This window comes from Microtus pennsylvanicus, chromosome 4, assembly GCF_037038515.1.
Source record: "Microtus pennsylvanicus isolate mMicPen1 chromosome 4, mMicPen1.hap1, whole genome shotgun sequence".
NCBI lineage: Eukaryota > Metazoa > Chordata > Mammalia > Rodentia > Cricetidae > Microtus > Microtus pennsylvanicus.
Genome location: NC_134582.1, coordinates 60,358,696 through 60,373,107, shown reverse-complemented (window position 1 = coordinate 60,373,107; position 14,412 = coordinate 60,358,696). Strand labels below are relative to the sequence as shown.

General features: G+C 44.7%; 1 protein-coding gene across 2 annotated transcripts in view; it reads left to right on the top strand.

The window, feature by feature from the left end:
* The window catches only part of Rnf125 (ring finger protein 125), an 80,885-nt gene that overhangs the window by 52,019 nt on the left and 14,454 nt on the right, over positions 1-14,412 (top strand). Inside the window, exon 4 of one of the 2 annotated variants that reach the window (XM_075969240.1) lies at positions 1,800-2,259. The exons of the other annotated variant lie outside the window; for it this stretch is intronic. Coding sequence (XP_075825355.1) covers positions 2,096-2,259 — 164 coding nt within the window. The 5' untranslated portion in view covers positions 1,800-2,095. The remainder of the gene's footprint in view (positions 1-1,799; positions 2,260-14,412) is intronic. 2 annotated transcript variants of the gene reach the window in all.

The following is a 14,412-nucleotide window of genomic DNA, read 5'->3' as shown; positions in this document are numbered from 1 at the left end:
CCACAGTTAGGGTGGCACAAGCCTTGACGTTTCAGGATTGGGTAAAAGTTTACAAATTCGTTGGTTGGGGTCTAGGGGAATTTCAAAACAGTGGTTAATCAGATACCTACCTGGTGGGTCACTTTGACCAGGGCTGGCACAGTTTCTTGGGAATATTTATGACTTTGCTGGGCTGCATTCACCTCCTTAGTAGGTCCTGTCTAAAATGGAGTTCTTTCTTAAAATAAAGTTTATTCTGCTCCTTCACTTGATAGTGTAAACCTATTCATTAGCTTATGGCTAGGCCAGGCATGTTGGTTATGCTGTGGAATATTCCTTTACAGTGTTTGAATATATGTTGCTGTGATTGGTTTAATAAAGACACTGACTGGCCAATAGATGAACAGAATAATGTTAGGCAGGAGAGCCAGACTAGGAGAATGTGGGGAGGAAGAAGGGCAAAGTATGGAGTTGCCAGCCAGACACAAAAGGAACAGGATATAATAATAAAGGTACTGCCACGTGGCAGAGTGTAAATAAGAAATATGGGCTAACTTAAATGAAAAGCTAGTTAGTAATAAGCCTAAGCTATTGGCCAAGCATTTATGAATAATATAAGTCTCTGTGTTTATTTGAGAGTGGCTGCCTACATTGGTGCTTTCCTTTAATTCCAGTATTCGGGAGGAAGAGGCAGGTAGATCTCTGGGAACTCAGGGCCAGTCTGAGCTCTAGGCCAGCTATTGCTACATTGTAAGACCCATTTTCAAAACAGCAACAACCAAAATCAAAAACTAAGCCAAAAAAAAAAACTTACCAAAAACTAACTAAAAAGAAAGTCCCAGCTTAATGTCTGCCTGAGAGAGAAGGCCCAGCATCAATTAAGCAACATCAAATAAAATTAAAAGTGTCAGCTGGGCATGGTGGTATATGCCTTTGATTCCAGCAGATGCAGGCAGCTCCTTGAGTTTGAGGCCAGCATGGTCTACAAAGCAAGTTTCAGGACAGCCAGACTATCCAAAGAGACCCTGTCTTGAGAAGAAAGAAAAAATAAAATTAAAAGTCTCAAAAACAAATGGAAAACATAAAGACTGGAAGAAACTGGATGAAGACCAGAAATTTTAATACATTACATATTTTGTAATATTTTCTATAGTCCATAGCATACTGTATATTTGTCCATGCAATTGCATTTAATATATAACTCTCCAACTTATGTTTCCCTCCCTTCTCGGCCTCCCAGGCACTGTTACTACAGGCGTGACCACCACAGGCAGGTACAAGCTTTAGTGTATCCTTCACTTTTTCATTTACATCAGTACTGGGGACCAAACCCAGACCTCATCCAGCGTGGACAAGCACACCACCACTAAACTACATCTAAAACGATGGTGTTTTCTTGAGATGGACTCATTCCATAGCCCTGAATGTTCTGGAATTCACTGTATAGCCCAGTGCTGCCCTGAAACTTTGGATAATCCTCTTTCCTGAGTGTCCTGCGTGCTGAAATTTAAGGCATAAACCACGATGTCTGTCTGGCTTTTTTGTGTTTTTGAAACACAGCCGTGTTCAAATGCAGCCCAGGCTGGCCTCGAACTCACAGCTAACAACAGACTGTTGGCTTTGTATTTGTTAAGTCACCAAGTGGCACTCTGGAGCAGGAAACTTTCCACTGCCCCGGGCTATCATCTCACCCTGATTGAAGTATTGAGTCAATCACCGAAATGGTCATAGGTCGGCTCTGAGGCTTATTAAGATACCAACTTGGAGGCCAGATAGAGTCATCCCGTCTCCAGTGGGTGTTCTCAAACTGTACTTTGCAGAACTCTTAGTGCGGTCGCCGGGTGGAAGGTTCAGGTTTCACTCTCCAGGGACCTCGAGCCTCTGCAGCGCCTGGTCGCTCGCGGAAGAGCGTTTGCAAGCGGCAGCCGCGCGCTCCGCTTGCGCTCCACCGAGAGGCCCCGCGACGCTGCTGGCCGAGCCAGGAGGCGGCGATCCCGGCTGGGCCGGGACTTCCTTCCTCCCGGGAGGGACAACTAACCCCCCCCCCCCCCCCCGCCGCCGCCCAGCCCGCAGCCCGCACCCAGCTCCTGGCAGCCTGCGGTGCTGGCGCGCAGCGATGGGCTCCCTGCTGAGCAGCGACAGCTCCAAGTCCGCGCCCGCCTCCGCCGCCCCGAGGTCCCTGGAGCGCAGCCGGGACCCCGAGTTGCCCATCACCTCCTTCGACTGTTCAGTGTGCCTGGAGGTGCTACATCAGCCTGTCCGGACCCGCTGTGGCCACGTGTGAGTGTTTGGGAGCTTGAGTGGCGCGCCCACCCAGCGGGGAAGGATGCGGGAGGCGGAGGGGGGCGAGGTGGGGGAACGGAGGGGCAGAAAGTGGGTGGGAGTAGAAGCAGCGACTATTGGGGAAACTGACACAGGGCTGGTTAGGGGCGCACTTACACAAGGATTGCAAGAGCTAAGTCTCATGGGGCTGTATGGTAGGGGGCTTCCACCATGAACAGGTCCCCCTGATTTTGAGTGAATTCGGGTGTGCTTCCTACTCTCCTGAGAACCTGGGTGGGTTTTGTTTTGCTGGAGCTTTGTACATGTTCCAGAACCTTCAGAAGCTTATCTCTTGTGCTGTAGAGGATCAGTACGAACTCTTTCAATTCCCACCCCGCGTCCTTTTCCCAACACACACAGACGCCGACCCCCTCGAAGGTGGAAGGTCGTAGGTCGTTAATATGACCTTCATATTGCCAAAGGTCTCTCAGACGTTTGCTCCCCGCCAGTATATTCACTCATTTAAAATTCAACTGCAAAGTGACTGGATGCTGTGTGCTACCTGCCAGAGGCACCGGCTCCTCCCAGAACTGAAAGTATAGACCGAACTGAAAGTATAGAGCGTGTTTTTCAAAATCTTGTGTCATGTCGTGAAAACTCACTATGTTGCAAAGCAGTGGTAGTTCCTAAGGCTTTAAAAATGAAGCCTCAACCCTAATGGGTATGCTCTTAGGGGATGTTCGAATAAACCAGAGGCCTTCGATGTGTGCATGTGTGTTAGCCATTTTTTAGGCAGTTTTTTTTTCGTGGTAATGTGGGTCTGAGTTGTGTGTGTGTCATAGGTCGAAATTAAAGCCCACAGCACCGTCAACTCTACGAAACTAACTACACTGAGATAAAGCAACAGAACAAAAACACTGTTTGTTGGTGTGGACATTCAGCTGACCCACAAAAACAAACCAAATCCTGTATATTAAAAATGCATGTGCACGACTGTGCTTCTTAATAGCACTTGAGTGAGGCTTGACAACTACGGAGAGCCAGGAAGCCCAGGTGCCCACCGTGAGCCAGGGAGAAGTGTGTGCCAGTCACACAGTGTTTAAATCAAGAGTGCTCTGGGCTCTACTTTGTGGTTTATTCTCAGGACCTATTTTTTTTTTCCAGCTTTGTACTTTAAACTAAAGGCTTACATTTTAAACGTCTTTTCCAATTAGTGATGTTTCCTAGCTTTCTTAACATAGCTCTTTGACATACCATCCAAAGGCCAAGTGGACGGTTTAAGAGCCAAGGTTCTGTTGTGTAATGTCATGAAAGGTGTTATTAGGTCAGAACAATAGCCTAAAGAGAACTACATTTTTAAAGACCTATTTGTTTTCCTTTGGGAGGCTCAGAGGTGAGTTTGGGTCTCATGTAGAATAGTCTAGCTTCAGACTTACTAAGTAGCTGAGGATGTGAGGATAACCTTGAACTTTTTTGGTTTTTGTTTTGTTTTGAGAATCTATTTAGCCTTGGCTGGCCTTGATATCGCTTTTGTAGACAGGCCGACCTCTAACTCAGAGATCTGATGACCTCTGCCTCTTGGGTGCTGCCACACTCGCCCAGCCTTGGCCTTGAACCTCCTGTGTCCACTGGCCAACTGCTGGGACCACTGACCTGCATACACCACATGCCCAGTTTGTATCAGGCTGGGGATCCTTGCATGGCAAGAAAGCTCCCTGCCTGCCAGCTCCTCCTTTTCCACTGTGTGTGTGTGTGGAATTCAGGGACCTGTAGATCACTAAGTGAGTGTTCTGTCCCTGAGCTAGATCCCCACAGTTTTAACTTAAACTTTATTAAAGCTTTGCAGTTGAACCAAAGATGTGTAATAGTGTTGAAAATCCCTTCTACAGCACTGAAGGGGCAGAGCGGATGCTGTAATCGGATGACTCCAGACTGTTTTTAAGGGTTGGACTTTAAACACAATAATTTATTTGTTTCTACCAAAGGGTAGTATAAACTTACAAAATGTTACATTTATTTTTGTTTCATCTTTTTTTTCTTTGTTAAAGTGAATAGGAAACTGGCCCCTGGAAAAATAGTCATAAAGTAGCATAACAAGGGCTGGATGAATTGTCTTCCCTCCCTTTGCTGTTCTTTGTTTGGACAAATCTATGTCCATTGTTCTGGCTGGGGCAGAATTTCCATGTCCTTCCTTTTGGCCAACTTGGGCCCCTTCCATTTTATAAATGTTAACGCAAGGCCTTCTACACTGGAGACTGTTGTTAGCACCAATTGCACATTCTAAATGAATTCCTCTTTTCTGTCCAACGTCGGTTGGAAAATGAGAAAATCGCAAGTGAAGCCCTTTGTTTTCAATATCCCGTATTGAGGTTAGATTCCTAACAGGACTGGCTTTGTTGATTTTAGTTCATAAATGTATGACAAGTCAAATACGCATAGTGACAGCAGTTCTCTGCATGGATGTGTAGATGATGCTTTACGAACACAATTGTGCCACAGCTGAGCGTGATTGAAAGTGGGGCTGAAATCAGCACAGCCGCGAGCCATCTTTTGACCAAGTGGCTGGATCTCAGAATCTCAGTCTCTTCCTTTTAAAATGGTGAGAAATGTGATTTTGTGGGCATGTGAAACTCAGAGAAGCCTGCAAGAAGGGCTGAGAGCTGGAAGTGTGGATGCAGCGGTAGAGCACTTGCATAGCACAAGCCAAGCCCTGTACTGGATCCCAGTGTCCCACACGCAAAAGGCTCAAAACGCGGTTTCTACTTGTTTCAGTCATTTTATAAGCAACGCATCCATACATAGGTATGATCATCATCATCTTTATTTTGACAGAGTCCCAGGTATTCCTGAACTCACCATGTAGTCAAGGATGACTGTCCATTTTTAGTCATTAAATTTCTCTCGTTTTTTTTCTTCTTTCTTTCAGGCTGGCATTAAACTCACTTTAGAAGCAAGGATGACCTTGAACTTCTGATCTTCATGCCTCTCTCTCCCCTTCTACTTTGTGGGCTCTGGGGATTAAACTAACAAATGCCTTTCTTTTCAGAGCCATCTTAATGGCCCAATGTTTTATACTTTGGACAATTTCTACAACTGTAGGACTCAGTCTCTCTCTCTTTCTGAAACAAGATCTCATTCTATATCCCAGACTGGCCTGGAACTCACTGTGTAGTGACATCCAGTATTTTATATTTTATATTAATTATCCATATCACAAAAATAGTTTTAAAGCCGGGTGGTGGTGGCGCACACCTTCAATCCCAGTACTTGGGAGGCAGAGGTAGGCAGATCTCTGTGAGTTCGAGGTCAGCCTGGTCTACAAGAACTATTCCAGGACAGGCAGCAAAGCTACAAAGAAACCTTGTCTCAAGAAAAAAAAAATAATAATAATAGTTTTTAAAATGGAGTAGGAGAAAATGATTTTTTACTTTTGCTTTAATATTGTCAGAGAACTAGGGAAAGAGGGAATTACTGAATAGAAACTGTGAACTGAACTAAAAAGGAACCTGATTTACAGTTAGAGAGAAAAATCAAAGATGTGGGGCAGTTGTTCCTTGGTAAAGCGCTTGTCTGGCATGCAAGGCCCAGGCTCAGTGACCAGCGCCAGCAAAATCAACTGTTGTGAGCGCTCTAACACTGATGAGTGACATGCCTGCCCAGGAGCTGGGCATACACATTAGCTCTTTGTTGTTACTATGCTAAGACACTGTGACCAAGGCAACCTATAAAAGAAGGAATTTCTTATAGTTCCATGATGGCAGAGTGGAGGCATGACAGCTAGAAACTGAGAGCTTACCTCTTGGAACACAAACAGGAAGTAGGGAGAATGAGCTCAGTCTTTAAATTCTCAAAGCCTGCCTCAGGTGGATCCTTCCTCCATCAAAGCTGCAACCCCCAACCTTCCCAAACATCACCACCAGCGAGGGACCAAATGTCTACATGCCCAGAACTAGAAGGGACATCTTCAGACCAGCACAGGGTATATTGCAGTGGCAGGGTTCTTGCCTGGTATGCGCAAGGTTTGGGATTCAATCCCTTAGTTTCACACACTCAAATAGAAACAGCCGAAAAATTAGTTTTCCAGTTGGGTATGGAAGACAAAGGAGAAAGATGTTAGCGACAATTCCTAGGATTTAATGGACTCATTAAAGAGCCTTGTATTGTTTGGGGTTCTCTAGAGTCACAGAACTTATAGAATGAACTCTCTCTATATATAGAAAGGGGATTTATTAGAATGGCTTATAGGCTGCCATTCAGCTAATCCAACAATGGCTGACTGTGAATGGAAGGTCCAAGAATCCAGTAGTTGCTCAGTCCACAAGGCTGAAAGTCTCAAATGGTCTCCAGTCTACCCTAAAATCCTGAAGAAGTCAGCTATAATGCCAGTGAGGGAATGGATGTGCTAGCAAGGCAAGGGCAAGCAGGCAAAGAGCAAAAGCTTTGGTCTCCCACGTCCTCAGCAGGTGTGGCCCAGATCAAAATCAGATGTATTTTCCTGCCACAAGATCTGGATCAGAGGTCCTACCTTAAAGATCTAGATTAGAAGTGTATCTACCTATTTCAAATTAAGAAAAATGAAATCCCTCATAGGTGTGCCCTCCATTTTGGGGTTTTGGTTAATTCCAGATGTAGTCAATTTGACAACCTAGAATAGCCACCACAGGCCTACTGAGCATTTAACAATCTGGTAAGAAGAGAATTTAAAATGCAATTGCTTATAGCTGGTTCTGGTGGGGCATGCTTGTAATCTCAGAATTTGAAATGTAGAAGCTGAAGACTGTCACAAGTTTAAATCCAGCCTGAATATCAAGTGTTAGCCAGCTAGGACTGCATAAGGAGACACTGTCTCCAAAATAACAAATACCACAAACAAATAAGCAAACACAATTTTCTCAAAGATCGGGAGTAATTTTGGGGAAGTAGATGAAAGCTAAAAGGGTAACTTACAAGATCTAGAACAGTGTTTCTCAACCTATGGGTCACGGCCCCTTTGGGTGTTGTCATGTTCATTTCACAGCATTTGCCTAAGACCACCAGAAAACACAGATATTTACATTATGATTTATAACAGTAGCAAAATCACAGCTATGAAGTAGCAACAAAAATAATTTTACTGCTGGGGAGTCACCAAGGGTTGCAGAATTAGGAAGGTTGAGAACCACTGCTCTAGAGGTTGAGAATGGGCCTAAGAGAGCCAAGACTGGGGTGTGGGATAGGATGGGAAGAGATGTATCTCCCTCGAACTCAGTGGAGACAATGGCTTAAAGCTATAGATGTGCACACTTTTCCTGGAAGGAAAAGCTGCTGAGGAAAGTGGATGAAAGTGTTCATTTGTGATGAAGTAGCAGCAAAGCTTCTCCAAGGTGGCAGCTCTCTCGAGTAAGCACATCCTGGCTGGTTTTTGTTTGGTTGGTTGCTTGGTTTTGGGATGGTTCTTGTATGTCGCCCTACCTAGCCTAGAACTTGAGATTCTCTGGCCCCAGACTCCTAAATGCTATGATTGTGGGCATACTCTATGACACCAGACTCAGATGAGGTTTCACTTCCCCGTGACTAAGAATCAAACTCGGGCCCTTGAGTCAAGAGGCAAGTGCTGAGTTACACCCCCAAATACAGAGCTTTCATTCTTGGAGATGAACAACTCAAAGACTTCTTTCTTAACTTAAAGTGACCCCATCTTACCCTATTGTGTAACATAGTCTTCGTTATCTGCTTATGTATTAGCAGTTAGTGAGAGTCCCTAGAGAAACTATCTAGAGGACGTGTGTTTCTGTGTGCTTGTTACATTCAGCCTGCAGCTCCTTGGACAATCTGTAAGTACCTCCACTCAAGAGTCACCTCTCTCCACTAGCAATTATTAAAGGTTTATTTTTAGGTGTGTGTGTGTGGTGTGCATGTGTGTGTGGTGTGTGTGTGTGTAGTGTGGTGTGCATGTGTGTGTGGTGTGCATGTGTGTGTGGTGTGGTGTGTATTTGTGGGTAGGTGCACGCTAGTGTAGGTACCTTCAGAGACCAGAGAGGGAGCTTGATTTCCTAGGGCTGGCTGGGATTGCAGTGTTTGTGTACCCCTGACATGGATGAGGGGAGCAGGATGTGCTCTTAACCACTGTGTTATCTCTCCAGCCCCTAGATAGCTTTCTTGTTTCTGTAACAAAATGCCTGAGAAGCAACTTAAGGAAGGGTTTTTTGGTTTTTTTTGGTTTTTATATTTTAAATTGTTCAGTTATATCACAAAAAGCTTTTAAAGTAGGAGAGGATTTCTTATATTTGCTTTAATATTGTCAGAGAACTAGGGAAAGGGGGAATTACTGAATAGAAACTGTGAACTGAACTAAAATGGAACCTGATTTACAGTTAGAGAGAAAAATCAAAGATGTGGGGCAGTTGTTCCTTGGTAAAGTTCTTGTCTGGCGTTCAAGGCCCAGGTTCAGTGCCCAGTGTCAGCGAAATCAACTGTTGTGAGCATTCTAACACTGATGAGTAACGTGCCTGCCCAGGGGCCGGGGATACACATTAGCTGCTATGGTGACCATGACCAAGAATTTTATAAAAGAATGAATTTATTTGGGCATATGGAAGGCATGGTGGGCAGAGTACAAGGCACCTGATGATATTTTGTCTACAGTTAGGAAGCTGAGGGAGATGAATTATGAAGTCGCTAGCTTTATACTTTCCCTCCTTTTATTCAGTCTGGTGGCGATAGTGCCACCCAGATTCTGACTGGATCTTCTTCAGAAACCTCTCCAGAAATGTGTGTGCTGCATGCTTCCAAATACAGTTGAACTGACGATGAAGATGAGCCTTCATGGACCCTTCTAACTTTGTTTGTGTCCTGAGTTTTGTGAGCTCTCCTCTCCCTCTAGGAGGGCATGCTGGGATTGCTGGAGTGGGCCACCGTGCTCAGCTCCTTCTATAGACTTAACATGAACATTAATGAACAACTCTTTATTCCTGGGGGAAAGAAGGGTAAGGAAGTTATTTTGGTTACAGCTAAGTGAATGAGGGTCCAGGTAAGCTTTTTTCTTAGATTGATTTTTATTTTCTTGACCAAACCATTGCCATTTTTAACATTAGTGTATGGTAGAAAGTCTCTAATTTCCTGGAAATCCTCACCTGCCTCACACAGACTTTCAGACTTCATCTGAACAAAACAAGTTTAGGTCATGAGACTCAGACGGGGACATATGTACTTGGGTTTGTGAGGTGTTATTGGGGATTGAACCCAGGACTCTACCAACTGAGCCACACCCCGGCTCCAATGATCTATGATTTGTCTATAATGATTTTAAGATAAACCTGATTAGACACAAACCTCCATACCCCAGAAGAACACGCCAGTGTACCTGGTGAGTGTGTTAGGATGTGATGTGTGAAGTCCTTTGTGTCACAGCAATCTGGAAGTTCTTAAGAACCATTGTTCTAGTAAATGAACACTCCTCTTAAAATCACAATGTCCCCTGATGTGGGGTTCCCCTCTGTGTGTTGTGAACACCATTGGTGAATAAAGGAACCGTCTTGGGCCTGAGCAGGTAGATGGGGAAAACTAAACAGAATGCTGAGAGAAAGGAGGCGGAGTCAGGAGAAGCCATGTAGCCCTGCAGGAGACAGTCGCTGAAACTTTGCCAGTAACCCACAGCCTCATGGTGATCCTTGGGCCAAGCAATAATTTAAATAATACAGTTTCTGTGTGATTATTTCGGGGCTGAGCAGCGGGGAACAAGTGAGTGGTCCTCCTACAACAGTCACCCCTCCATGAAGGTTTGGCAATTAAATGTTGGATATTGGTTGGGTTAACGAGTATAAGTGACTCCAAAATAAAACATAGTTTGTACCATTTGATGTCCTTCCATATCATAAGTCACCCAACCATGTGTGTGTGTGTGTGTGTGTGTGTGTGTGTGTGATATTAGACAGGATAGGATTGCTGTTGGTTTTTGTTTTGTTTTGTTTTGCTGTGCTGGGAACTGAACTCTGTTTCTCGCTCCTACTAGGCAAGCACTATATACACAATGTACTCTGGAGCTGTACTTGAGTCTGAGCTGTATGGTATGTTGAAGGGAAAGTGTGTGTGTGTGTGTGTGTGTGTGTGTGTGTGTGTGTGTATGTGTTACCCTATAGTAGACTCTTGTCTTTGGATAATGGCTCTAATTCTGTTATTCTATTTCCATTTTCATGCTTACTTTGCCAGCTTGTCTTTTGTTTTTAAACACTGTTTAGACAGGTTCTTACTGTAACCCAGGCTGACCTAGAACACACTACATAGCCTCGACCAGTCTTTAACTTAAAGCAATCCTCCTGCTTCAGCCTCCAACTGGTGGGATTCCAGGTGTGAGCCATTAAACTAGCCATCTCAAGGTTTGAACTCAACTTTGTAATGTGGTGAAGCTCTGTGTTAGGTCTCACTTAAAAGGTTAGGCCTGCCACATGCTGCCAGCAGCCTCTTCCAGAACCCTGCCCTGTCCCCAAGAGAGTCCCCAGGGCTTCTCTTTCCTGTTTCAATTCATTTAGAGTTTAGTTTTGCCCTGAGATTGGGACATACGTCTCTCCATTGTCCTTAGCTGTGTTTTCCTGGTTCCTTCCAGCACTCTGCTGGCCTGTTTATCACAGGGAATTTGGCTAATTTAGAGAAATAGAATGGGGTTTGTAAAGTAACAAATAGAAGTGATGTAATTCAGTTTCCAGCTGGTTTCAGAGTTGGTTGAGTTGTTATGGAGTTTCCTTATTGGTTTGCTCCTGCTGTGCTACGGGGAGGCAAGGGGAGTGCCATCTCCTCAGGGAGGGCTTCAGTCACAGCCCTTCTGGGAGATGGCACTGTAGGGGCAGGGACTAGTAAGGCAAGCCACACCGCTGAGCCACGAGACTGGACTCCTGTTAAATCTCATTTCTAAGCCCTGGTAATTCATTCAGATTTCCTTTTGTTGTTTTTTCATTTAAAAATTACATTTGTCTATCTTATGTGGGGTGTATGTGGAAGGGTGCATGTGCCGAGTCTGCACGTGGCAGTGGGAGAACCACTGGTGATAGACTGGGTATTTCACCGACCACATTCACAGTTTTTGAAAAAGAGGAGCCAAATTGTTTTTTTCTGTTGCTATTTGAGACATGGGGTCTCACAACGTAGTAGTCATGGTTGGCATAGACAAGGCTGGTCCTGAATTCACAGGGATCCTCCAGCCTCTGCCTCCTGGGTACTAGGATTAAAGGAGTGTTCCACCATGCTAGAGTGGAGCGAGATTTCCATCCATGTCCAACTTTCATCTTCCAACTGCCTATTGTCTTTGTGATGGTCCTCCCTTTGCGATTGCTCATTGCATAGCCTCCTGATGGGAGAGGCCAGATGAGCAAATCTCCTTTCCTTAGTGTCCATTCCTCCCCTTGGACTCTTCAGGGCAGAAAGAATCACCCCCTTTGAGACAAGTTCTCACGTAGAGTTCTGGCTGGTCAACTCTTTGTCATTGGGGTTGATCTTGAACTGTGGGCCTCCTACCCTCACCTTCCCAATGCTGGGATTATAGACCTGCACAGCGGCACCTGGGGCTTACTCCCGGGAACTTTGGGAATTCCCAGAAAAGACTCTATTGGGCAATTCCTCCTGATTGTTATGTCAACTTTCTGACCGTGTTCTGAGCAGTTGTGTCCTCCGTGGTGTAAAAGGGAGGCTGTGTTGGAAGTGGTCCTGTGATCTTTCTCACAGTGTTACTGTAACTGCCCTGGCATCACAGAGACGTTTTTGTTTTGCTCCTCAGCTTTACTGAGGTGATAGAGTGTGACTCATGCAGTGTGTGTGGTTGATGAATTGCAGCAATTGTTCATGGCCTGTAACAACACCACACGGAGATCTGAACAATTAGTTCCTTAAGCTGAGAAATCCCTTCCTGTCCTTTGTGGTCATTCTCTCCTGTGGCTAGCCCCATCAGCCCCATCTGCCTCTGCCATCAACTTTGGGATCACTTGCACAGGGGCATGGCTTTTATTTTGCCTGTCTTGTCCCTTCGCCACTGTCAACTGCCATATGCTGCTGTAAGGCACAAGTATGTCTTGGCTTTTGAGTGAGGGTCTCCTATATCAAACTCACTAATGTAGCTAAGATGACTCTGAACAACTCCTCCCTCCACCTCCTGATTTCTGAGATTACTGGTATGTTCAACCATGTCTCGTTGTGGTGGGTATGGGTCCTGGGGCTGTATACGTGCTAGGCAAGCACTCTACCCACTGAGCCATATTCCTAACCTGGTCCTGGTTTTTAGAGACAAGATCTCAGGTGGGTGAAGCTGGTCTTGAACTTGTTTAGGGTCACATTGGTCTTCTGATCCTCCTTATACTTTTCAAGTATAAGGTTTGCAAGTTTGTTTTTCCACACCCAGCCTAAGGCACCAAAGTGTCTTGAATAAATTTATTATAAACTTAAAAGCATATGAGGTGGTTGCTTCTTTTTTAGGGCCTAGAATAGCCTATGAAATGTTAAACCTCCTGCTTAATTCTAAATACCTTTCTATGACTCTCAGCTTTAGCCCTGGTTTTATGTTTTGTGAGAGGTCCCCAAAGCTGAAAGTGTATTCTTGAAGTACATATTGCAAGAGATTCAAACGTTCAACTAAAAATAACATATTTTTTAATGGTCCTCCGGATCTGCAACTGGCTGGCCTTGAACTTGTGTGATCTTCCTCTTGAGTTTAGGCTGGTCCCCATTTACTTCTGCCCCCTCTCCCTCCCTCCCTTTCTCTCTCCCTCCTTCCCTCCCTAGCTCAGATTATGTCCTAGGATTCCTAGCTGCCTTCCCTAACTTCATTCAGCAAAATGGTAAAATGGTCCCAAGCTGGTGTAGTTTTTGGTTTTGTTTCCATTAGGAAAGTATTCCCAGTTCTCCAGGTTTCTTTGGACATGCACCACTGTTTTTCTGTTTGGTTTCTGGAAAGGGTCTTATATTGTAGCTTGGGCTATCCTAGAACTCTCATGTGTAGCCCAGGTTGACTGAAATCCTCTGCCTAGATCTCCCAGTACTGGGATTATAGTGATGCGTTACGATGCTCATTTAAATTGTGCCCTTCTAATATGACAAAGGATGTACCCTGTTTTTATTTCATTCCTCTTCTTTCTATCCCCTTTTAGTTTAGTTTGTTTGTTTTTTGTATTTGGAGGCTAGACTAGACTCATTAGATATTAAGCTGGGGATGACCTTGAACTTCCAATATTCCTGCCTCCCACTCCCAAGTGCTAAGATTGTAGATGTGTGCCACCATGCCCAACTTTTTTTTTTTTTTTTTTTGGTTTTTCGATACAGGGTTTCTCTGTAGCTTTGGAGCCTGTCCTGGAACTAGCTCTGTAGACCAGGCTGGTCTCGAACTCACAGAGATCCGCCTGCCTCTGCCTCCCAAGTGCTGGGCGCCATGCCCAACTTAAAACCTCAGGTCTTATTAAACTGAGTACTTCTGAGTCTCATTTCCAACTTCTGTAGAGTAAGGGTTATCTTCTGGTACACAAGTCACATAAGCAGATTAATTCAGGTTGGAGCCAATTATAGTGTAGTTGGCATGTTAATTTTTTTAGTTGGACATTTGAACCATTTATAACAGGATACTGGTGGTGCACGCCTTTAATCCCAGCACTCAAGAGGCAGAGGCAGGTGGATCTCTGTGGTTTGAGGCCAGTCTGGTCTACAAAGTGAGTTTCAGGACAACCAGGGCTTCACAGTGAAACCCTGTCTCAAAAACAAACAAATAAACAAATACGTTTGAACCATTTGTAATGAATACTCTTAAAAGAATATACTTTGAAGGCTGTGCATGGTGGCCCATACTCTTAGCACTTAGGAAGCAGAATCTGTGAGCCAGCCTCATCTACATAGTGTGTTCCAGAACAACCAAGACTACACAGTTAGACCCTTTCTCAAAAACGGACAAACAAAACAAGAATTACATTCAGTCAGGCCTAGTGATGTATTCCTGTAACCCCAGGTAGATTATAGGAGGTAGAGATGTTAGTGAGAAAACTGAGGTTCCCTCTTCAGATTCTTCGTCTCATTCATAAAAGGATTTAGATGTGGGGAGAAAGTCATGCCTTTTGAGTTAGGGTCCAGCATGTTCAGCAAGCAGCCACATGGCGGGAGCAGAGACTGAGAAAACCAGAGTATCAATCAATGAGGGTATGCCCAGAGTTAGGGAGAGAGGAGGGA